The sequence below is a fragment of the Tachysurus vachellii genome, chromosome 19 (assembly GCF_030014155.1).
Source record: "Tachysurus vachellii isolate PV-2020 chromosome 19, HZAU_Pvac_v1, whole genome shotgun sequence".
NCBI classification, from domain to species: Eukaryota; Metazoa; Chordata; class Actinopteri; order Siluriformes; family Bagridae; genus Tachysurus; species Tachysurus vachellii.
This window is the reverse complement of record NC_083478.1, coordinates 10,707,902-10,734,412: the sequence shown is the minus strand read 5'-3', so window position 1 is coordinate 10,734,412 and position 26,511 is coordinate 10,707,902. Positions and strand designations below refer to the sequence as shown.

General features: G+C 37.5%; 1 protein-coding gene and 1 long non-coding RNA gene across 2 annotated transcripts; both read right to left on the bottom strand.

Moving 5' to 3' along the window:
* Positions 1-13,142: 13,142 nt before the first annotated feature.
* Positions 13,143-17,706, bottom strand: hsd17b10 (hydroxysteroid (17-beta) dehydrogenase 10). The gene is made up of 6 exons (XM_060894699.1): positions 17,621-17,706; positions 15,200-15,364; positions 14,779-14,943; positions 14,353-14,481; positions 14,160-14,268; positions 13,143-13,718 (listed from the first exon to the last, which is right to left on the bottom strand). Exons 1-6 carry the CDS (start codon positions 17,642-17,644, stop codon positions 13,528-13,530), a joined length of 783 nt encoding a protein of 260 aa, XP_060750682.1. The 5' UTR covers positions 17,645-17,706; the 3' UTR covers positions 13,143-13,527.
* A 650-nt stretch (positions 17,707-18,356) lies between these two features.
* Positions 18,357-24,349, bottom strand: LOC132862234 (uncharacterized). Its single transcript, XR_009650002.1, has 3 exons — positions 24,307-24,349; positions 19,148-19,215; positions 18,357-18,833 (listed from the first exon to the last, which is right to left on the bottom strand). It is a non-coding gene; the product is annotated as an uncharacterized LOC132862234 (long non-coding RNA).
* Positions 24,350-26,511: the final 2,162 nt, after the last annotated feature.

Genomic DNA, 26,511 nt, shown 5'->3' with positions numbered 1-26,511 from the left:
CTTGCTTGTTTATGGTTCCCTCCACTGGGAATAGATAAAATTTGCAAAAAATTGGGCCATTGACCCATTACCGAGGCTGCACAAAAAAGCTTACTTTCAGGCTTTTTTACATGGTGTTCTATGGAGTAATCAGAGGTGTGTGTGTGTTGTGTGTGTGTGTGTGTGTGTGTGTGTGTGTGTGTGTGTGTGTGTGTGTGTGTGTGTGTGTGTGAGTGTGTGTGAGTGTGTGTTCAGTCATTTTACCTCTTTTTACATCACTAATTAAATTAATAATTAAAAAGATTTTAAAAAAACTGTTTACACTATATATCGTAGTTTTGATTATAACTGAGGTTGATTAACAGATTTATGCAAAATAAAAAAGTAATCTGATAGATTTTTATATAAAATTAATTTAATTTAATTAATGGACATTATTGGTCTCAAAGCGCAGGTACGGGTGTAAAATTTGAATACGGGAAATTATAGACCTGGTCAAAAATTCTAAATATTCTTCGGTTTGTCCCAAAAAATCATTGGGAAAATTGGGAAAATTGTAAGTGTCCAGAAGGGTTAAATAATTTATTTAACATGGAACATCAGGGCAACAATGGTCACCTGTCAGTCACATGTTTAAATATTTTGGAACATTTTAAAAATGAGCGGGTTTAAACAAAAGATGCCATGATCTTAGATGTTTAAAACATCTAGATGTAAATATCATTGAAAGTCTCATATTCATCCTTTCATCTCAAACACAAATTTCTTCAGTGTATAGAAAATGTACAAGCATTGGACTTGCTGTTCCAATGCTTTCCAAAGGGACTGTATAATCTCAGTGCATGTGAACCTGCACTAGTAAAAGCACAGAGCATATTGTAGAAAAATGAGCATTAGATTCCAGCACAGCAGGGAGCACTGAGTCTCAGTCTGACCTGAAACATTTAATAGCCATTTTTACAGCTTAAATTTAAACTCTTGTGAAAAGAAGGTTCTCTTCTTTGCTTCTTCTTTAGAAGCTCTTCATCTAATAAAATCTAACTGCCATGATTGAGTCTCAATCATGTACTGCAGTCAGAGAATAAGGGACATGACGACATTTATATAGACATTTGAAGCAGTTTGGTAGACAAAATTCTGCATCTCCAGGGTCATTATCATTACGACTAAAGCACTTGGAATAAGTATTCAGTACATACAATATGTTCTGTACCTGCTGGTCAGTAATGGTTGTTTGGTGGTCCCATTCCAATGCAGGATGAGGAAGATGACGGCTTATGATCTGTAAACATTGGCTACAGTCAGAGAGTGTACGACCACTTAAAACAGACAATAAATCTCGGCATGATCGCAGGTATACCTGATAAACCGCTGTTGAAGTACATATTTAATATATAGAAATACAAAACTCAAATACCCTTCATTCTCATTAAAACCTGAATTCAGATACTGGATCTTTTGTCAAACTGCAAAATGGGCCTTTGTGCTTTAACTGTAGCAGACTGCAGTATATTACCTTTTTTTTTATTACTTGCTCTTTCGATCTGTGAGCCATTTAAAAGCCTTGATTAGTGAATAGAATGGTCTATTAGCATATAAAATCAAAGTACATGCAAAATGGATGTGTGTATATGTAGGTGTGACAAGAATGTCTGGTTCAAGCAAGCCTTTGCCTGAGGCTTGACGAGCTACATTTCTCAACTCTAGTAGTGTAGAGGCAAGCTGCTATGCTTCACTGGCCCTGATAATTATTTCTTATCTCCTCTGCCTTGCTCTTTCTCTCAATTTCCCAAAATGTTGCTTGCATGTGGAGCTGGACTTACCAGCCCCATCCCAGTGGACATGGCACAGAATTAGGAGCATCAATTTGGGCTTGGGTCTAAACTAGATTAGATAACATTCTCTAAATGAGAAATAAAGAAATTAAATAAAAACCTACTCTCTTATCATGCTGTTTGAGTTGACTGTGTGATTGTGGTCCACACTTGATAAGAAGTTTCTATGGCTATCTCTGCTAAGCTTTTCCACAGCTATATCTAAGAGGAAGTTTGAAACAAACAAGATGATCAGAGGGACAGATTTAGTGCTTGCAATACAGATTGTTTGTGAGGAGTATGTCCTTGTGCTGTTGATTTAAAGTCTAATGCACTTGAAATGAAACTGCACAATATTGGGTCCTAATCTGACCAACTTGTCTTGGGTTTTTATTTATTTATTTATTTATTTATTTATTTATTTATTTATTATAAGTTGAAATGGGTAAAAAAAAAAAAATGGGTACAGCTTCAGATTAATGGTCTGAGAAAACCTGATATATGTCACTGTGGCTACATTTTTTTTGTAAAGGCAATGAAAAAATTATTGAAATGGTGTTTTTCTGCCAAAAAATATACTTTATTACTTCTATTTTCAAACAACACAACTTTATTTTACCAAAACAATCTAGAAAAGTTTTTTTTTTATCGGAGCTAATATTTGACCTTTGTCCACTGTCTATCTCCAAAGACAGCAGTAAATGCAATCAGTCTGACTAAAGATTTCTTTGTCTGGTCTTTCTTCATAACATAGTAAAAGCCATAAATTTGACTGATTGATTGCTGTATAGTTATTTGATATGAAAATAAAGTTTAATCAATTCAATTTTTAGTCATATAGCAGCTGTCAAAATATCTATGATGCTCTTACACTGTTGCTTTATTGTCAAAACAGACATGAACTTACACACTCTCCATGCAGGTGGCAATGGTTTCAAACCAAAGTTTGTAAAGTAAAGATCTACAAAAAATGTAGCCAACAGAACAGATCGGCTGTATTTAATCAGCGATTATTTCCCCCACTGACATACAAGTGAACCACAGATCAGTGGAGTAAAGAGATGACGACAAGGCTTGTGTTTAAATGCCCTGATTAACTTTTCCCTCATGTGATGAGACAGAGACTGATGTGGATGATGCTGTTAATCGAAGTGAGAACTCATAATTCTTTAATATTTTGCATTAATGTTCAAGATTAAGTTATAAATACAGAGGCAGAGGTGTCTTTCGATGAAACTGGAGGTAACCTGACTTTGCCTTGCTAGAACTTTTTGTTTTCTGTTTGGTTTTAATTGAGATATATGCAAAAGGGTTCCAGTTTTCAATTCATGAGAAATCTGACATTATGAAGCCTGCAACAAACGTATGGAATAAGGCTTTCATGTACTTACTCCAAAACCTGGTTTGGGAATCTGCGCATAGTGCAATGCATATGAAGGATCTTAATTTAATCTTGAAGAAAGCTGAGAAGATCATCAGTCTCTCTTCCCTCCATCACAGACCTTTACACCACACGCGGCATCCACAAAGCCAACAGCATTATGGATGACCCCACACACCCCCTCACAAACTCTTCACCCTCCTACCATCTGGAAAAAAGGCTGTGATCAGTTTCTAGTCATCAGACTCCTCAAACTTCTAGAGTGGACTGATAGCAACACACAGACACACGCATCTTTACTTGCACTCTATAGAGCTCTATAGTGATCAGAGCCCGTAGTTCAGGATTATTTTATGTAGCTCTACATTTTATGTAGCACCGTGGTCCTGGAGGAACATTGTTTTATTCCACTATGCACTGAACTAGTTATATCTGGTTGAAATGACAGAAAAAGCTTCTTGACTTGACTCTTGAATTGACAAATCATTTAGTCATTTAGGCCTACAGTAGTGCACAAGAGTCCTTCTTTCTGTAGTGGGACAGTATATGGAAATTTTTTAACAGTTAAAGGGTTTTCTGGCTGCAAAATGTATATGAACCCCTGATGTAAAGAGCAACGTTTGATCCAGATCTAACAGTTAATTGAGTGCGTGTTGAGTGTCCTGAACATTCCACCAATGAACAGCATTTAAAACCGGCCGTCATTGTACTCAGTTTAAGTATGAAGTCTGAAGTATATTTGGTCAAGTACTTTTGACTTGCAACTGAATACATTAACTCAATAGTCCAGCTTTAACTTGTGTAATGTGAAGTTGTTTGCCTAATGAAGGGATATAAATAAGAACATTTGTCCCCTACGCACACTGGAGTTCGTGATATGGCATGAACAACAGCTTGAATCATTTTCACTGTCATTACTGCCTGTATTAATATAACGGGAGGTTTCCCCCCTGCAGGTTATCCCAGAATAGTTAAAAAGATGTAAATGCTGATGACAGTCAGTAAGCATTCATTTGTGCCAACAAGCACCACGAATAAAAAAGTGTCCTGTGCTCCATTATGGCAGAATAGCTAGAATTGATTGGCAGCTGTTAACACTGAACCCAGAACCTCAAATGAACCAGAGAATATATTTGTGCAGGACTGGCTTGTTTTGATGAATGCTGTGTGAATTTCTATTCTCCACCCCTGAATGTGTGGCTGGCATCTCCTTTCATTCACACACACACACACACACACACACTCTCAAACTCTCTCTCTCTCTCTCTCTCTCTCTCTCTCTCTCTCTCTCTCTCTCTTTCTCTCTCACTACACAACACAGCGTCTATAGCCTGCACTCCACAGATAAAATTGTTCACAATGCCTCTAAAAGGCTCCATAAAGACACAGAACCCAATGTTTCAGACAAATGTATTTGTTTCCATAAAGACTGAGAGGTAGATTAGCTGTGTCAGGCTGGGTTACAGTATTGTTGCTTCTGAAAGATGTTGTAAATGTGGATTTGGGTGATAATTCATGCTTTCAAATCAACCCATGGGGCAGGATCTCTGAGGTCACTGACGACCGTGAAATATGATGGGGGTGGGGGAAAATCATTTAATAATCCTCTGTTGTTTTTGTTGTTTAGCATTGTCAAGTGTGTTTATGTATTTCTTTTGAGGACGCTGCAGCCGTACATTCTTTTATCCTGACAGAAAAAAGATAGAGCTATTGTCCCAGATATCCTGACTGCTTGCATTGAAACCAGGCTGTAAATATGTTGAAAGAAAATGAATGAATGTAGTTTGGACTAGATATACACACACACACACTCCCAATGTCTAGTTCTTCACAGTAGCTAATGAACGTGCTGTAATCTATAAGTAAAAAAGACAGGATGGAATGCGATCTTTCTTCATCCAGTGTCTGTATCTCTGAGGTACTGTATATGCTTTTCTGTGTATATTCAAGTGTGTGTGTTTTTCTGAGCATCTCAGAGATGGATTGTGGCATGTCAGAACAGCTCTCCCTGACCCAGATAGATGACACTTCCCAGCCTTCCAGCTTTCTCCTTTCCTCCACGTCTCCCATGGGTCCGTTCTCTCGTTCTTCTTTTCTTTTGACTTCTCTGTGGAACAGAAAGCAGCCAATGCTGAGGTAAAAAAAACTGAAGCTCAAATGTGCCCCAGTGAGCTTGTTCTTTATATTCCATGCACTTTTGTTAGGAAACACATTGTTCCTTAATCCCACAAACAGATGCAGCTCATTGTAGTCACTGTAGACCCTGATGATGTTTGTGAAGTCTGGGATTCTTGTTGCTCAGCGGTACAAACGGCTGCTTTTGTTTGTACACTGACCAGTTACAAGTGAATAAAAAACAACATGGCTGAAGAAAATGTAATTAATATTTACTTCATGAGGATGGGTTATGCTTTATGACTAACCTTTTTTAGCCATGCTGAGTTTTAACAAATACTACAGTCCACATGTTTACTTGTGATTGCCCATAGATATATCTTTTAACAAGAACTTTATCTTTCATTTTTAATCAAAAGTGAATTTCTAGGTTGAGAGCTAAATAATGATGTGCTGAAGTGATTGTCAAAGAAATGAACTTTAGCGTTCCAGCCTTAAGCCTTATTTTATATTGGAAGTTGGATTTTTTATGTATAGTATGGGAGGTAACATATGGTGTGAGTGCATAAGTCATACACTGGGGATTTTATTATATCTGAGCCAAAACCAAGATGTATGAAGACTAGAACTGTGATGTCTTTAGAAATATCTGCATTATCCAAAGTCAAGTGAGTTTTGTGAAGTGAAATAATGTAAAGTAAATAATGAAAAAAAAAATAGTTTTCAGAAAGAAAATTGCAATTTTCACTCTTAGCACTTAATGTGCAGTTACTAAATGTATAAACTGGAAGAAATAGAAAGATTTTATTAATATAATGCAAATGAAATTCTACATAAAAAACACAAATTGCAATAAATCGCACACATCTGTACTTTATTTATGTCATTCATATATTATATTTTCTTTATATTTTCTCTTTCCTACCTGTATAGATAAAACTTTTGGTTCAATTTCTGAAAGACAAAATAAAATATGACACAAAGAAGTCAAGAAGACGTCTGTTCAAGGCTCAAAGAAGCACCTTTATACTGCATTTCTTCTACATTTCTTGTGAATTAGATATAACTCAGCATACAATAAGAAAAGACAACTCATTATAGATGAATACAAATCTGTGTGAAGTTATTAGGATTAGGAAGCATTTCTCATAAATGACTAAGCCATGATATTGAGTCAGTGCCTGATATTATCAATGTGTGATAAAATATAATGTGTTTCACCAAAAATCACTGAATCACAGATTTGAAATAAGGACCTGATACTCTCAAATGCACATGTGGCAATGAGGCATAGTTAAAGGCAATGGGCATTATGAAAACTGCCAAACATCTGGCATTTTAGAGCAGATTAACTGGCATCAATCAGGCTTTAGTTCATGTAATCACAGTCCACATGTTCAATAAAGAGATTAACAAGCTGTATCCAGTGTTTCACTCTTGCCGGCTCAGTGATGCCATTATTTATACAGTCTTTCTTTCAAGACTCAAATGAATCAGATTTTACCTCTAATTAAAGGTAAGCAGTTCTTAATGAATTTTACATCTTGTCTCTTAATACAACACTTTTACCTATTTGTCTCTCAGAGAAAATTATTTGCAATAATTTAGCAATTCCGGATATAAAATGTAATGTTCATGCTTGAACAAACACAAGAGGTAAAGATGCATGAAAGATGATTGAAGTTGTTTTAGTCATATAATTTACTGCTAAAGCTATGATGCTTTTTCTGTTAATATTTATTTTTTTAGGTTGCTCCAGTTTCAATTTTCAGATTCATTGTATTTACAGTATATGGTGTATTTCACAACACTCATCATCATAAAGCTGCTTTGCAAAAATCTGGGTTTGGGCCCCTTGAGCAAGCCAAAGGCGACAGTGATGAGGAAAAACTTTCAAAGATATTGAAAGAAAATTTCAGAGGAACTGAGTCTCAAAAAGAAGAACCCAGCTACCTCTGTTAGACACCGCACAGTGGAATTACAGTAGGAGGAGTGAGAGCAGAAGTAGTACAATAGTGAGATTATCAGAGGGATTCCAACACAGTAAAGATTTCTGAGGCAGTCTGAAAAAATGCTCATCTCATACAAAACTATAAATGAATAAGAACACGGAAGATAAGGAGTGCAAAATGAATAAGTAATATCATAGCAAGAGTTGAAAAGACAGTTGATGGATGATTATGTGGACTCAGACTGCAGTCTCAGAAATGGTTTAGGTCAATGCCATCATCTGGTGTATGTGGACCTAGCAACGTATTTCAGCAGCCTGAACCAAGTAATTACAAAAATCATTTAGCAGAAGTGATGAGTGTTTGCAAAAAATAGTGGCTAGATCAGCGACAAGCTTCCCAAACATAATAACTACTAGAGGCTAGAGACAAGTCAGCAAGAGGATAGTTTTCACAAAATTTCCATTTTATTTACCCTCTCTGGTCTGATTAGCAAAGTAATGACTTTTTTTAATCACAAAAACAAGAAGGTTTAAAGACAAATGCACAAAGAAGTGTGCAGATATACTCTCCATGTCTACATTATGCAGGATGAAATTTTACAACGTTAACTCGGATATTTCCTCATTTGGTTGTGTTCAAGTTCAGCACTGAATATCTTTGTCATGTCAAACTCCACAGTGATGTTTAATGGCACATATAAAAATAGACAGTATTTTTTTCAAAAGTATCTCTGCCTTTACATACAGTAGCTTACTAGAGGCAATATATTTATATAAAAGTTGTCAAAAAAAAGGTGATTTTTTTCAAACATATGATTACATACAGTATGTAAAGTAAATGGAGACGTCAAATCTATATCTGCTCTCTGAGATGCCCCAAGTGCATGTTCATAAGCATCTACAAACTGAAAGTGTTATTCTCAACCATTAAACTCTGTGTAAGGTTGTAGTTACAGCAATACAATAATGAATTCAATTATATTACTTGAAAATGTCTGATAAGTTGATTTCCATTACACCAGCAGAATGAAATGGAAAGTGCTGGTAAAAAAGGTAGTGCAGTGAGTAGCATTGCCACCACATCTCCACGGTCCAGGGCTTGATTCTGTGTTCACATGGGGTTTCAGCTGGGTTTTTTTTTTTTTTGTTTCCTCCCTGTGCCCAGAACCATGCAGGTAAGCAGATTGGCTACACTAAAATGCCCTGAGTGAATGAGTGGGAGAATGTTTGTGTGCAAGAGCACTTTTGATAAATTCTTCTGGATGAATTCTCCTGCTTTAATCCCACAGTTGCTGGTATTGTTTTTGGATCCTCCGCAACACTAATTAGAACAAAGCTGAAGTTTAGTGAATGAATAAATTGAAGATAGAGAAAAGAACATAGTATCGGATTAAGCTGAGGCTCTGAAATGCCTAGATATAATTCAATCTAGAAGGAAAAATGGAAAAGGTAAAACATAACACGGTAATGAAGGAACCCTGAATGAACATAAGTTTCTCTCCTTTCATAGTCATTCATTTTTAGTATCAGTACAACAGCATATCCATGTAGCTTTTTACTTGCTGACAATAAACCCCTAGGAATCTAGACGAATATAGTATAAAATCTCAAAGATGTATTGTGTTTAAATACAACACTTACTGGGAGATTATTTAGTGCCTGGAGCTGTTATACGTAAAGTATTTGCTCTGGAGCAAGACCTGTTCAATTAGTGCAAAATTATACTAACAGACTATGTAGTTAGATAAAATAGGGCTACAATGGGACTCTGCATTCTGGACTAATTTGAGCTTGTTCAGGCAATAAAGGCATGAACTAGTTTCTGTGTATTATGTGAGGATTAGTATGTTTTTATCAGTATTTCTCAGACAGAAGGAGGCGGTCAGGTTCATAATGTTTGGACATTGAATAAGTTATTGTTATTTTGTTGTTTATTACAGTATAAATGTAATAATTCTTAGAAATTGCAGACATTAATTTGAGAGAATTTACATCCAAATTAGGTGAACAGTGAAGGAATTACAGCACTTTTTTAAAGGACCAAAAGTAATTGGAAAAAACTAACAATCATAAATTAAACTGTCACTTTCAATACTTGAGAGTCTGAGCAGAAAACATCATCAGACACTGGATTCTTCCCTGTTGATGCTCTGCCAGGCTTTTACTGTAACTGCTTCAGGTTCTGCTTGTTCTTGGTGCGATTTCTGTTTTTTGCCTTCGGTTTTGCCTTCAGCAAGTGAAATGCTGCTCAGTTGGACTCAGGCTAGGTGACTGACTCGATCACTGTGGAATATTCCACTTCTTTGCCTTTAAAAAACCCTGAGTTGCTTTCGAATTATGCTTCCGGTCATTGTTCAACTAGAGTGTAGAGCACTGTCCAAAGGGGTTTGAAGCATTTGACTGAATCTGAGAAGATAATAAAGACCTATTCACTTCAGAATTTATCCTGCAGCTTATGTCACCAGTCACTTCTTCAGAAAATACAAGGGAATCAGTTCTACTGGCATCTGTGCACACCGACATTATAAGCTGAGGTGTTACACTTCAGATCATGAGTATTTCCTTTGCTTCTCCATTCTCTTCTCTTACTATCATTCTAATATTGGTTGATCTTTGTCTCATCTGTCTTTAAGGTGTTGTATGTAGGCCTTGACACAGATACAGTACTGTATGTCTACCTCCTGGATTTTGTTCTTGACCTGGTCTGTTGTAAAAGGTTTTTCTTTACCTGGGAAAGAACTCTATCGTCCACTTCAGCATTTTAGGTCGTCCAGGTGGCCACACCTTATGTTTTTGCTATCTGTGTGATGGGTTTGTTTTGATTTTTCAGCCCAATGATGGCTTGCTTCACTGGCAGTGACAGCACTTTGGACTTTATATTGAGAGGTAACAACAACAGATTTCAAATGTGAGTAAGTGATATGCGAGGGAATAACACACAGTCATGGAACAGTTGAGCAATCAAATGTTTGGTCCTTTAAAAAGGAGAGGGTCAAATATAAAATGGGCTGCATTTCCCATACTATTCACTCAACTTGGAAAGTCTGCATTGAGCTCATATTGATTATTGAAAGGTACAATATCAGCTAGAGAGGTAGAATCCTAATGATGCCACAGCCATGTGAGTCCGAGAAAGCAAAATTGTGTTCTTAGGGAAAGCGAGATGGTAAAATCTTTCTGCCTTATTAATCACAGCAACACCAGCCAATCATAGGTGTCTGTGAGCTCATAAATGCAGAAGGTAGAGAATAGCACTTCCTCATACTGTGTTATGCTACTCCATTAGCAACAGTTCGTAGTCAGCTAACTTCACATGCCTCAGAATAATTTGGAAAAAAGAAAAAATTTAATAGCTGTTCAGAAAATCCTTTTGGGAAACGGACTTCCAGAAAGACTTGTCAGTCAAATCATGGAAACACTATATGTGTCAGTTAAGATCCTGAGTGTCAAAGCTTCATGATCATGGCAGGAATCATTTATATATCAAACACACCTAACCATTAGATTAAACCCTAATCATAAAAGCAGCAATTTCTTTGTCAGTCCATAAATAATTATGGATCTGACTGCATAAATAGAAAGGTTTTTCATTTCTACACTTCACATAACCATGTTCTGAGAGACGTGCAACCACAATCGAGCTGCAGCAGCTTTTTACCTCCAGATATTGTAACTGCATGAAAATAAAAAAATTCATTATCATATATATTTAGGTTTTGAATGCTTATTACTCCTTTATAATGAATTTTAATGATGTTCATGATGAACATTATGAACAAATGTATGTTAATAATGGTGTGCCTCTATATTTGAAGCTAATTCAGTCTAACAGCATCTCTGTGTTCATTCTGATTTATACATTCTCACTTTTAAACTTTATTGTTGTGGTGCTTGAGACTGGTCATGGTCTCAAGCACCACAAATCAGTGGTTTCAGTTTTGTCAAAAACTCTAGTGAAATTTTACTCTCTCTTGTCTCGGTCTACAAAAACACCAGAACAAAATGTAAACATCTGTCTCTGTATGTGGATTTATATATCAAGTATACATTTCACATGACTAGGTTTCAAAATACTTCTCATGTTTAAAATAATACTGCACGAGTCCTTGTAATGCACAGCTGTTTTTGGTCTCAGAAGGTTAAATTAGCCTAAACAAATGATTAAAATATGTGTTTTAATTATGTTCTTTAATTAAAGGATATGAGCTTTGATTTCCAAATCTTTACATGTTCTGTTGCATTTATTTCAACTGACATTAATGAGTAAATTTTATTTTGTATAATTAATAAACTCATTTCATTTCATTTACTTCATACATGCTCCCTAACCCCCAATGCAATGACAGGATTACACTGCAGCACTTGCTAGAACAATGGGCTATGCTTTACATTCATTCATTTTCTACCGCTTATCTGAACTACCTCGGGTCACGGGGCACCTGTGCCTATCTCAGGCGTCATTGGGCATCAAGGCAGGATACACCCTGGACGGAGTGCCAACCCATCGCAGGGCACACACACTCTCATTCACTCACGCAATCACACACTACGGACAATTTTCCAGAGATGCCAATCAACCATGCATGTCTTTGGACCGGAGTACCCGGAGGAAACCCCCGAGGCACGGGGAGAACATGCAAACTCCACACACACAAGGCGGAGGCGGGAATCGAACCCCCAACCGTGGAGGTGTGAGGCGAACATGCTAACCACTAAGCCACCGTGCCTATGCTTTACATGCCTTTTGTATTTATTTATCAAAGTACATTTTTTTTTTTTTTTTTTTTTTTTTTTTAAGTTTTGGGTGGGAAACCGTTTGGGAAATAATAGAACCATCAAATGAGTAAATCTGAGTAGTCTTGATATGGACTTGGTCATGGGTGGTCTTGGTCATGCCCCATCTCACTCTCAGTCTGGACCAGACTCCATTGTCTTTGGTCTTGGTCTTGAAATGGTCTTCAACCTAACACTAATCAAAATACTTGGAACTTGGGCTTCAGCCCAAATTGCCTGACACTGACAGGCATTTGTTGGATCAGTGCTGCCCCCTGGTGGTGATATAGTGTGGTTTGCAGCCTTATTCTTGGAATTTAATACAGAAAATTGATTAACCTTCTGAGGAACTGCACTCAGATTTATAATTAAAGATCTCTTTCATAACTGAAACTGGTTACAGTGCCAATTTAAATATGACCTTAAATAGAGATCTGTATCATTTAACATTTGTTCATTTGGGTAAAAGCTTTCATCCAATGAATAAGCCAGAAAATGAATCTTACTGTGCTCAACTTTATTGGGAACACCAGTTGGCGGAACGGCTGAACTGTGGTGAGCAGAAAGATAATTCAGAAACCAATGCACATTAGACCAAGATGCAGAATGGCTCAAAGCACAAATCCACATCTGTCAGTCAAAAATGGGGAACTGTTCGGCTTAGAGATCAACAGTGAATTCTATTGACTGTACTGACTACATTACACCAAGCTTAACGTTTGACGCTATAAGAAATACACACTACGGTTCACTTTACCATTTTATACACTGTTCAAAATGCTTCTAATGGTTTTATATAATGTGCAATATGTGCATTTCAATAATCAAGGCATTTCACTGATGTGCAATCTTGTACATATTTTACGGTGTACTCTACTTACTCTTAACGCTTGCTTCTTAAATGTCCTTGTTGCTGTCTGAGTTGCCACACTAAATTTTATGGTACTGTGTACAATGACAAAGTATCTTACCTCACCTCACCTTTACTAAACTTAACTTTCTTGTAGAGCTCACTAATACTATACAAAAAAAATCCTACACATACGTGAAAGCTGCCAGTCAAATACACTGTAATCTTCATTTGTATCTGTAGTGTCATACAGTAGCAGAATGAGAACACTTTCCCAGCTTTACAGCAAGATATTTTATTATTTATTACTTGATTATTTGCAGTGCCTGTGTGTAATCTGATCAAAATCTTAGTAATGCACTTTAGGCACTTCCCAGAATAGTATAAAGGCTGGTTCTGACCTGAAGAGCAAAATCAGGTTGATTTTTGGAAAATCAGAGCAACACTCTTCGATATAAAATATATCTACAGATTTCCAGAGGTTTGAAGAAAAAACCACCCAAGCAGAATAAATTTAACTCAGGGAGTCCTGGGAAGTAAAACCGCAGTGCACTGAAACTGGGAATGTTCATCTGGCTCTATTCCATTAACCCATTTTATTTTCACAGACACACACACGCACAGCCTGCTGGGTTGTCTTCTCCGCTGTGTGGTTCTCTCCTATTTAAGGCTGCATCCTGATGGCACCATCTAAGCGAATCACTTCACCGTTGATCATGGGGTTTTCAGCAATGGCGGTTACGAGATGAGCAAACTCAGCAGGATCACCCAGGCGCGATGGGAAAGGCACCTGCCGTGCGAGAAAACTCTGCACCTTCTCAGGAAGACCAGCAAGCAGCGGTGTAGAGAACAAACCTGCAGTTTGGAGAAGTTATGGGCCATATGTGAACATATCCAAAGACCACAATACATATCCAGTCACCCTGAATTACTACTATTTATTATGTACTATTCAATATTCAAACAAACTCAATGAATAAGGCTTCAATAGTCAGGTCATAAACATCTTAAACTCACTAGTACCTATAATAAAAAAATTGTTTTAAAAGTCTTTTTTTTTTAAATTGTACATATGCACTCTGAAAAAAATTTAAATAAAAAATTAAAAAAAAAAAAAAAAAAAAAAAACTTTTTCTACTGTCTTGTCTTAATTCTTGTTTACAAGACTACTCGGCTTTTAAGACCTGGAAACATTCTTTTGGGAAACAACTTTAGGAAACAAAATATACAGTAGGTGTCTGTTTAAGGCAGAATGCATTACAGAGATGCATCACATGTGCAGCATGTACTACAGACCTGGAGCAATAGTGACCACGCGGATGCCCATAGGAGCAAGATCTCGAGCAATTGGAAGAGTCATTCCCACAATACCACCTTTAGATGCAGAATATGCAGCCTGGCCCACCTGATAAACAGAGGAAATGGGGACTGAAACTGGGAAGAATTCAGAATCACAGGAGTGCTAAGAAAATTAGGGATACAGACTTACCTGCCCGTCAAAAGCTGCAACGCTGGCTGTGTTAATTATGCAGCCTCTGTGTCCATCAGCATCTGGCTTATTCTTGCCCATCATCCCTGCTGCCAGTCTTATTACATTAAAGCTGCCTGCAATATTTACCTTAAAAAAGAAAAAAGAATAGAAAAAAGAACAGAATAAGAGCATTAAAAAACGAGTCAGGTGTATACTCGTTAATGGTAATGTATGCTGTGTTTATTTATTATGTATTATGCACCACATATATAAAGAAAAAGTGTCTCAAACGTTTTTTTCACAATCTCACTTTCATTCATCAAGCTTCAGAAGTTGCAGTGGTCATCTTCTATAACCCAAGGTGAAAGAATTCAACCCTCCTTTTTACAAACACTAATCCAGTTACACAACATTAGGGTGGTGCTAGAAGAGAAATACACTCACGTTGATGACTCTACTGAAGTCTTCCAGACTGTGAGGGACGTCCTTTTTGAAGTTGTATGTCTTAACAGCGACAGCAATACCAGCGCAGTTCACAGCCAGGTCCAGACGGCCGAACTTCTCTTTAGCCAAATCTACAGCTGAGCGCACATCTGTCTCTGATGTTACCTAGATCAGGAGAGCCACAGAATAATATCCACTCAGTACAATGTACATAAATAGAAATTGCCATGTAGCAATTCCAGTGTAAAAAAACTTCATGTCTCTGCAAGCCTGTAATCAAGTGAAATGTCTTTGGGGCTGAACTCATTATCATTCATTTCAATTTGTCAGGAACCAAATACTGGAAGTTGTTATACAGCCATATACGGTTAATACGGGTGTGTGATGTTCTCTTCCGGATATCCCAGCGTATGGTACTTACATCAGCTGGAGCAAATGCACAGCACTCGCCAAGTGCTACAGCTACACTGTGGCCTTCTGAGCTGGGTAGGTCAAGGATTACAGCGCTCGCTCCGTGGTTGATCAGCCTTTCCACCGTAGCCCTGCCAAGACCAGAGGCGCCTCCTGTAACCAACCCCACCATTCCCTTTGAACAAGGAAAAAAACAAGGACATGTAAAGTTATTCTGAATATTGGGAGACATCATTAACCATTTTCAGCGAGATGAGGCACAGTTTCTATGAACTATCACCATTTATATAATAAAAATGTAATCATATTACACAATAAATACACTGAAATTATTGAATTTTTTTCCCATATAAATGGACCACCTTAAAACTCTGTCCAGGATAAATTGGTTACTGAAAAATCATAAATGCATGAGAGATGAATTGAATGAATAACTTATCACAGCTTTAGGATCTTGGCCATTGTTTGTGTGTACAGTAGCTTCTCTGCATTTTCTCACTATTTCTGTGTGGGTTTCTTTCCACCTCCCAAACAGTAGACTGGATTGGTGTCTGTGATTAAGTGTGTGTGTGTGTATGTATACATGTGTGTGTGTTTGTATGTATGTAGTGTGTGTGTGTGTTTGTATGTATGTAGTGTGTGTGTGTGTTTGTATGTATGTAGTGTGTGTGTGTGTTTGTATGTATGTAGTGTGTGTGTGTTTGTATGTATGTATGTATGTATGTATGTAGTGTGTGTGTTTGTATGTATGTATGTATGTATGTAGTGTGTGTGTGTTTGTATGTATGTATGTAGTGTGTGTGTTCGTATGTATGTATGTATGTAGTGTGTGTGTTTGTATGTATGTATGTATGTAGTGTGTGTGTGTTTGTATGTATGTAGTGTGTGTTTGTATGTATGTATGTAGTGTGTGTGTTTGTATGTATGTATGTATGTATGTATGTATGTAGTGTGTGTGTGTTTGTATGTATGTAGTGTGTGTTTGTATGTATGTATGTAGTGTGTGTGTGTGTGTGTTTGTATGTATGTATGTATGTATGTATGTAGTGTGTGTGTTCGTATGTATGTATGTATGTAGTGTGTGTGTTCGTATGTATGTATGTATGTAGTGTGTGTGTTTGTATGTATGTATGTATGTATGTATGTATGTATGTAGTGTGTGTTTGTATGCATGTATGTATGTACAGTATGTAGTGTGTGTGTGTGTTTGTATGTATGTATGTATGTAGTGTGTGTTCGTATGTATGTATGTATGTATGTAGTGTGTGTGTGTTTGTATGTATGTATGTAGTGTGTGTGTGTGTGTTTGTATGTATGTATGTATGTATGTATGTATGTATGTATGTAGTGTGTGTTTGTTTGTATGTATGTAGTGTGTGTTTGTATGCATGTATGTATGTACAGTATGTAGTGTGTGTGTTTGAATGTATGTATGTATGTATGTATGTAGTGTGTGTGTGTTTGTATGTATGTATGTATGTAGTGTGTGTGTGTGTTTGTATGTATGTATGTATGTAGTGTGTGTTCGTATGTATGTATGTATGTAGTGTGTGTGTGTTTGTATGTATGTATGTATGTATGTAGTGTGTGTTTGTATGCATGTATGTATGTACAGTATGTAGTGTGTGTGTTTGAATGCATGTATGTATGTATGTATGTATGTATGTATGTAGTGTGTGTTTGTATGCATGTATGTATGTACAGTATGTAGTGTGTGTGTTTGAATGTATGTATGTATGTATGTATGTATGTAGTGTGTGTGTGTTTGTATGTATGTATGTATGTATGTATGTAGTGTGTGTGTGTTTGTATGTATGTATGTATGTAGTGTGTGTTCGTATGTATGTATGTATGTAGTGTGTGTGTGTTTGTATGTATGTATGTAGTGTGTGTGTGTGTTTGTATGTATGTATGTATGTATGTATGTAGTGTGTGTTTGTATGCATGTATGTATGTACAGTATGTAGTGTGTGTGTTTGAATGTATGTATGTATGTATGTATGTAGTGTGTGTGTGTGTTTGTATGTATGTATGTATGTATGTATGTAATGTGTGTGTGTGTGTGTGTGTGTGTGTGTAAAATGCACTGATAGACTGGAATCCAGGGTGTATTCATGCCTTGGGTCCAGGGTTTCAGGTACAAGCTCCGAATGCTCTCTGACCCTCACCAGAATAAAGAGGTTACTGAACACGTGTGAATAAGAGACTGATGGAGAAAGTTAAATGATCCCACGTGGACATTTTGATTAGATTTTCATACAGTAAACAACAAAAAAGCTTTCCGGAAGCCCTGTTTAATAAATTAGCATTAGAGTTTACAGCTTAACTATCAGGAAAAAAGGCATAAACAGATACCACATGACAAAGATTTAGGTTTGATGCATGGTTCAGTCATTATTCTTATTTATTATTCCAATTCAATTTCTCTCACCTTGAGATTTCTGATGTTCGCCATGTTTGGAGGCGGCGCTTACAACGTCAGAGAAGAATAAGGCCTTACAAACCAATCGCATACACCCCTCCTTCTATTCTATTGGCTAACGGTTATTTGATTGACACAAGCTCACACCACTCAGATCACAGAGCAGGTCCATTCAAGCTGGAAACATCAAGTTCAGGGGTTAGGCTGGATCTTCTCAGACTATATGAATGTTTACTGGGTTGTTTTTATTATTATTATTATTATTATTATTATTATTATTATAACCTTTATCACTATTTTGGGGAGAAAAATACTTTTTTCTTTGAAAACAAGTTTTTTCCTCATTTCTCCAAGGCAACTCCTTACCCATAAAACAGGAGGAAGAGGAGAAATATTAAAATATAGAAACTAGCAAATTATGTGGACATTTAATGTAGTGCATCTATGTAGACGTTGCTGACCAGGGTCGCTGGCTTGGTCTTGAACTCAAAGAGTTTCACACAGTCTCCTTCCATCACCAAAAACATACCAGAAGGTGGATTAGGGTGTGTGTGGGTGTGTGTGTGTTGCACTGTGATTAACTGGTGTATTCCTGGCTCTTGCCCAGTGTACCTTGGATAAGCTCTGCTTCACCACATTCACTGTGAGCCTTACCAGGGTACTGAAAATGAATGATATATGCTACATGCTGCTACCATTATTTTCTGATGTATAAAATATTTTGGTTTAATAAAAAAAGAAAATGTACTTCAGAAAAAAAGTTTATTGAAATTACTTCTTGACTCACAGACAAGAAAACAAAAAACATTCAGAAGCAATACATAATAAAATACATCATTTATTAATGATGGAATTATTTATAATAACTTCACGTTCAAGACTCTGGCATGAAAGGCAGTAAGATGTATAGTTATCTCCAAAAAAAGGGCAAAACATTCCAAGTCCCCACAACAACACAACTTACTACCTCAGCACAACCGAGCCACATCCAGATATGTCCCGTGCAGTACATTTCATCGGAGCGTGTGGCTTGCCCTTTCTCTCCTCCATGATGCATCGAGGTAGCCGTGAGAAAGACAGTAGGCTGTATAGTTATCTCCTAGATCTGGTGTGATCCCAAACTATACAAACTACTACCTCAGTTCACAGCACCATAGACCATGATCACAACACTGAGGTAGGAAGAACCGCAGGGTTTTTTGTGTATATACTTCAGGATGAGCTGTGAAAAAGTCAAGACAGTGAAAAATATATTAAGCCCAACATTAAAGTAGAAAAAAGTCTGCATGTCATTTTAAAATTCTAGTTAACCAGTTTAAAGATAACAAAGCAAATTTACACAAATACTCTAAATGTTGAATGCTGCTGAATGTAATGAACAGTCAGGACTCAAAGATGAGGTGTTAGAAGGTGACATGGTGTTAGACAAGGATGATTAAGTGTTCCCTTATTATTTTTGAGCAGTGTATTTAAATATCCATACAGATGGTGCATGTAAAAATCAGTTCTGGACTGACGGGAACAGTAAAGTCATACCCAAGAACATCCACTTAGGTCACGCCATGACGTGGTCATGCTATCTTCGATGTATCCTATTCAGGAACCTACACAAAAAAAAAGATCTTACATTAAACCAAGCACAATGATTCAGGGTTAGAGCTACTTAAAAACCAGGGACAAAAGCAACTCTTAGCACTTCCATTCAATGTGGATGGTACAAACACTACTCAAATGTTTTTTTAAAACAACCTTGAAGGCATACATACATACAACCAGGTGTCTAGACCAGTTGAACACAGTTTATACATCCGGAAAGGGTTGGAAGGAAACTACAATAAACACAAGAGTTTACTAAAAACTGAGTGTTCAAATGGCAAACAGGTGACTGTGTGTTAAAGGGAGAAACTTGTATTGAAATACTGGTCATATTCATCCTTACTGACTGCATAACCTTCAACTAAATTTTCATTTATTGTCTACTAGTTCATGCTTTAGATCACAAAAACCTACTGACACACAATGATTCAGCAGTTCGGTTTTACTTTGCAACTAAACTGAACGAATTTTGATTACAAAGTTTTCCAAGGGATTAGATATAAAACTACAATCAAATATTTTTAGGTATTTAGTCTTCCTCTCTCTGGCACACAAAGCCATAATCTTGTTCTCTCATCTCATCAAATATTAGCATTACATTCTTTAAAAATAATAATACTAATAATTAAACAAACAAATTTCTGCATAGGGGGGCACGGTGGCTTAGTGGTTAGCACGTTCGCCTCACACCTCCAGGGTCGGGGTTCGATTCCCACCTCCACCTTGTGTGTGTGGAGTTTGCATGTTCTCCCCGTGCCTCGGGGGTTTCCTCCGGGTACTCCGGTTTCCTCCCCCGGTCCAAAGACATGCATGGTAGGTTGATTGGCATCTCTGGAAAATTGTCCCTAGTGTGTGATTGCGTGAGTGAATGAGAGTGTGTGTGTGCCCTGTGATGGGTTGGCACTCCGTCCAGGGTGTATCCTGCCTTGATGCCCAATGATGCCTGAGATAGGCACAGGCTCCCCGTGACCCGAGGTAGTTCGGATAAGCGGTAGAAGATGAATGAATGAATGAATGAATTTCTGCATGTCCCACACACACACAGTTGGAAACTTTATTCTATATTTTTAGAAGATTAATATAAGAGAGGAGACCGAATGCAAATCTTTTGACGTCTTTCAGTCTTAAAACACTTCGTTTAAGAATAGAATTTAATAACACTTTAATAGCAACATTTGCTTGGCATATCAAGAACAACATTTCTGCGTCATATGACCACCCTCGTCATCTTCTTTGTGTACAACATTCTAAATATAGAAAACCATGGTGTAAAAAGAAAAAACAAAAATACAAATATCCTCTAAACTGAGGTCCTTCTTGTCCTGCGTAATACAGCAGTTTTATTCAGAAGTTAAGCTATGAAAAGTAAACAGCAAACGAGATCAAGATTAAGTCTGACTGGACTTTAATTACAGCTGGCATCCACTCGAACAGAAAACTGTCGGGGTAAATCGAATTTGCCGCTCATTTGTTTGCAGCATAAGCAATTTATCTTAAGTTAAAATTAAACATCTCTATATAAACTCGCTGCCGCTGGTGAAATTAAAGTCGATTCAAATGTGGAAGGTGATGGTGTGATAGTGCAAGCAGCCTTAGACCTGCACGTGTTTTCGTGTGTGTGTGTGTGAGAGAGAGAGAGAGGCAGAATTATATTCTAACAATTTCTTGTAAAGAAAAGAGGAAGAAGGGGAAAAAATGCTCAATCCTATTAACTACTGGTACAAAGACAAACATGTACACCTGTTTTAAAATGCCAGTAAACTACTCCCTAAAGGCAAACATTTGAAAACACCAGTAAAGTTTGAACTGCGATGGATCATATCACCCCTGCATTGTTTATCCAGGTCTAGCCGAGCCTCGCAAGGTTACAGAGAAATTGGTTTTTGATATATAGTGCCAGTGAGCTGCAGGGAGAAAACACACAAACACACACAGACCATTCAGGTTGTGTTAAAATCAGTCAGTGTAAGCTGTGCTAAGTGCTCTGTGTCTCACACAGACAACGTCCCTGTTAGCAAAGCTAATCAAGTTCACAAGAATAACACGAAATAATAAAAGAAATCTTCCTGGCAGTAGATGGTTATTAGCTACAGCCTACATGGGAAAATAATCCACACTGAGATTGTGTGATGCAACTGGACTCAACATAGTGTGACTGCTAGAACCTCAAAGACAATTAGCTTCAGTTAATGGCAGGGTTTCATTCCTCTTACACAACAAGTTATCAACAACTATTCAATTATTTGTATATAAAACGCAATTTTTAATAATGTCCTTTTATCAAGTTAGGTTTAATAGCACTTTTATTTGGAATCTAGAATGCATGTATTAGATAAACCTAGTGTATGTGTGCAGTGTTAGTGAATCTGTTGCTACACACAATTTATCAAGTCTAACTCACCCATCAGTGGAAAGAAACTGCAAGTCCACTGCAGAGCAGATATGATCTGGCTGATGGATTATTCGCAACACAGAACTGACACGCACATGGATTGTGTATCTGATCTATTGCAAAGATGCACACATATGGTATCTGGCACCAAGATGTTATTAGCAAATCCTTTAGCAAATGAGTTTTGTAAGTTGTGTGGTGGCACTTCCATGGATCAAACTTGTTTGTCCAGCACATCCCACACATGAGATCTGAAGAAATTGGAGTCCAAGTCAACACCTCGAACTCATTTGTCATGTTCGTCAAACCATTCCTGAACAACCTTTGCAGTGTGGCACGGAGCACTGAAAATGATTATGCTGAAAGATACCACTGCCATTAGGGAATACAGTTAACACAAAGGTGTGTACTTGGTCTGTGACAATATTTAGATTGGTGATAGGTTTCAAAGTAACAACAGCATACGCAGCAAGCTGTGATGCACTGCATGATCTGACTCATTTCTGTCATAGCCAGCAATTTTCTTTCTTTTTTTTTTTTGCAATTTGTGCTACAGTAGATCTGTGTTGTCAGACCAGATGGACTGGCCTTTACTCCACCACACCCATCACTGAGCTATGGGCACCATGAACCTGTCACGGCTGTCCTTCCTAGGATCACTTTTGGTAGGTACTAACCACTGCATACCAGCAACCCCACAAGACCAGCTGTTTTGAAGATACTCTGACCCAGCTGTCTAGCCATCACAATTTGTCCCATGTCAAAGTCACACAGAAACTTACACTCACCGATATTTCCAAGACAAACTTCAAGAAATGACTTCACTTGCCGCACAATATACCCCACCCCTTGACAAATTGAACTCGTGAACTTTCAACCAGAACTTCAATTCCTAAAACCTTAACCACTTCCTAAAACCTTAACCACTTAACCACAATCAGCGGTTTTATTTCGTCAAGCAAGCAGTGAAACAGTGGTGCTCAAGACCACAGCAACATTTTTTTTTGCATGATTCTTGTAGCAACACTCAAACAACAATGGTCCAGAACATAAATATCATCAGATTAGTGAGAGTTGTGCTGATATTATTTTTGTTCTGGACAGTTATTGTAGTTTATCTCAGTGGTGGTCTGAGAGTGGTGCTGACAAAATGTTAATATCACTAGACCAACTACATGCAACATAGATACAGGTAGTGATATTTGGTTCTAGTCCTGTTTAGTGCTCCAAATATTTGTTCTGTATTTGGATTGGAACCAGAAGTGGGTGTGGCCTAAACTGCAAGGGTTTTTGTTTGTACCTGCTAATGAATGTCACTTTTTTGTCCCCCAAGCGTCAGATCTGCTCACTAAAAGACCACAACCTTCATATCTAAGCTCTCACGTGATGGTAAAATCTGCCAGACAACTGCTCTCTAATTATCCTTCCTGACTGATTTGGAGGAGATAGCAGGAGACAGGCCATTACACGAGGGCAGCTGGACAGAGCTACAGAAGGGCACAAAAGATTATCTGCTCTTTTGTGTGAGGAGGATCTGGAGGAGCACCTCAAAATGACCTAGTCCAGCAGACTAAGGGTGTGCAGGATTTTTGACCAAACTGTCGGAAGCAGACTCCATAAGGGTGGCATAAAGGCCCAATATTCTCAAGCAGGACCTGTACTCACAGCCCAGCACTGTGCAGCTCCACTGGCTTTGGCCAGACAACACCAGAATTAGCGTGTGTGTGTGTGTGAGAGATATATATATATCACACACACACTTGCTGGGATGGTTTGAGGAGTTCAAGGTGTTTCTTTGGCCTCCAAATTCCCCAGATCTCTATCTGATCAATCATCTGTGGGATATGCTGAACAAACAAGTCTGATCCATAGAGGCTACACCTCGAGACTTGTCGAACTTAAAAGGTCTGCTGCTAACGTCTTGGTTCCAAGTCTTGTAGAGTCCGAGCCCTAATAGGTCAAAACCTTTTTGGTGAAACCTCCAAAATGTTTGGCAGGTTGTATTTAATGTTATGGCAGTTTATCTTGTTATGTTGCACCATGGACCTAAAGACATGACTTTTTGGCATGCCACAAGAGAGAAATAAAACTGCAGTTACACCAATAAATACATTTAAATAAAGACCATGCAGCTTGAGGGAACCTTCAATAGTAGTTTCAATAGTAAAAAGTGTAATATAGCAGAAACACTGAACACAAATAAAGCGAACAGGTCAGATATCGTTGTGTCTGTCTGCCTACAGGAGGTGTAAGAGGTGTATAGATCTATAAGGTGAAGCTTAAGTGAGCTTAATGTCTTGGTTAACATGTAGCTAACATTATATATATATATATATATATATATATATATATATATATATATATATATATAATTACAGCTATATGGTCGAAATGGTGAAAACAGCTCTATTGATACCAGACACGTCAAAACGACCAAACTAACCCCTCTGAAGTCAATGTAGGTTTCGTGTAAAACATGTTAATAACATCGAGCTAATACAGTGCTGATATCTCAGACATGCTAATACTGTATATTGTTCTTAAAAATGGCCGCTGGAAATGATGAGCAACAAACTACACGGTTCAGAGACGCGCAATTCGGATATTTCCGCTCCTGTTTTTCTAAAACATTTAAAAGAAAGGAACAGTAAGCCTCTAACACCGACGGATATTTACACGAATAAGGAAATAGTATGATTTTGCTCACCTGAGACACTGACTCCAATATGTCTTCGCCATCTTAGACCAGCAGCCGGACGAGATTTGTGAGATAATATCGCGAGATTTGACGTTTCAGTGGGCGTTGCTGTGGAAACTGGGACACACTGAGAGTTATTAGTTATTATTTCGATATCGATTTCATTATCATCACCTTTTTGTGTCTGTAGTCGATGCCTGGGTGATGTGCTCGGCTTTGTTGAGCACGATTATGATTTGATTATTAGTTGGAGTAGAAAAGTACATTAATATACACCTGTGATTTGTGTTGAAACAGGAACTGCTCAGAGGTGCTAGAATGTTGACCACCAGTTACTTCTGGTTCACTAATCTGACTAGACAGGTAACCTTCCAAGATTGTGGATGAAGGTTATAAAATTACAGATCCAGCATCAGTACACTGGGCAATATGCAGCTTTGGCTTCTTTGGGGACAATATAAACAAAAAAATACTTGGCCATATTGTGTCTTAATGATCATGTTTTATATCAAATATTTTTCTATCAAAGTTCTTTATAGTGGAGCCAGACAGACGTAAAAGTACACAAGTGGTACCAAATGCATCTCCAACTCCTTTGCCATCTCTGCTTGTGCTACACAGGATACAGAAGGTGAAAAACTCATGGTCCATTCAGAGCATCCCTGGAGTAGAAAGGCTTAAGGGCCTTGATCGAATGTCCAACAGGGGCAGCTTAGCAGAGCTACGGCTTGAACCCAGAGCTTCCAATCAACTACCCAGAGCCTTGACTACTTGAGACACCACATTGCCAAATCATTAGATGTAATCAAGACCACTGTAAAGGCCATTATGTACAATAAAAGAAAATGGAGTATCAACAAAAGATCCATGTCTCTGAATGAATTAGCCAGAGCACAGACATGAATCTAGCTTAAAATAAATAAATAAATAAATGTGTAGGGTGACGAAGCAGGCTGTGCACAGCAGATGAAATTACAATGGATCTAAAATGTTTTCATAAAAGAAATTAAGAATATGTTCCATGCTGATAGACTGACCCAAAAAAGACGGTGGAATAAAATCAAAAGGTGCTTTAACAAAGTATTAGATTAGGGGTGTAAAGTTTTCTTTAACTGGGTTATATAACTTTTTATTGAACTGCAAGTTTTGATTGCACATTGAGGGGTGGAAAATCTTGACTTTATTTATCTTGGTTTATTTTCTTTTAACTTCACAAAAACCTGCCATCATAACAGGAATGTGCAGACTCTCTTTCCATTTTATTTACCTTTGTAATCCTATTTTCTCTTAAAACAAGCTCCACATCTCAGATATATCAGAAATGGTTAAAGTGGGTAATGTAATTATATATAAAATCTCTAAATCACATATCTAGACCATCCCAGTGAGACAGTGAGCTGTCTGCAGTCTTTCATCACCCCTGCCTTGAACCTGAACCTGCCCTGTTGCAGGATAAGAAAAAGGGCTGTGTTGCTTATAGATATACAATCAATGTGACAGTATTATGGTATGTGTACACGATATTGAGTACAGTGATATGAGTGAGACATATTCACCATGAACACACTTCAGTTAAGGTTAAAAGAATCAGAGCACCCTAACTGCAGTTATTTAAAAAAAATAAAATAAAAAATACATATATAATCCACTGTATTGTAAACGTCATGTGTAGATCTGTTGTCAGGTTCACCAGTGAGGCTCCACGCATCCATCATCTGAGTAGCAGTTGCACGCTGAACAGAACATAGTGCTAGGTTATGGTCAGGTGGCATTCAGGTTTTTTCCCTACACACTTAATGATCTCCCTTAGATCAAAGGAAAAGGTTTAGACATAAAATAGAAGTTGGTGGACTAACAGAAAGCAGATTCAAGTTCAATTTGAGAACATTTACGAGATCAAATAGCTCTTCAAGCACTGTGCTTGTCAAAATGTCAAAATTCTTTCAAAACCTACACTGAGTCAGAAAATACACAACATATATACATAAGAGTTCACATAAATAAACAGAGAACTTTTACTAAAAGAATAAATTTTATTTCAGCACTGTAAGTCATTTTCCCACCATACAAACATGACTGCCAAACCTCAAACTCTTTCTCTCAGCCTTTTGGCTTTCTTCTCAATGCATCATGAATTCGGACCACGACGGCAAGACAAATAAAAAAGGTTTCTTTCCCAAACAACCTGGTGCTTTCTTTTTGACTAAAAATGAG

Excerpts from the sequence above, each read along its gene's own strand:
- hsd17b10 (XM_060894699.1), bottom strand. The coding sequence starts at position 17,644 with ATGGCGAACATCAGAAATCTCAAG. Across the intron at positions 15,365-17,620 it reads CGAACATCAGAAATCTCAAG|GGAATGGTGGGGTTGGTTAC; the intron begins GTGAGAGAAATT and ends CCTTGTTCAAAG. Across the intron at positions 14,269-14,352 it reads TTGCAGCTTTTGACGGGCAG|GTGGGCCAGGCTGCATATTC; the intron begins GTAAGTCTGTAT and ends TCTGTTTATCAG.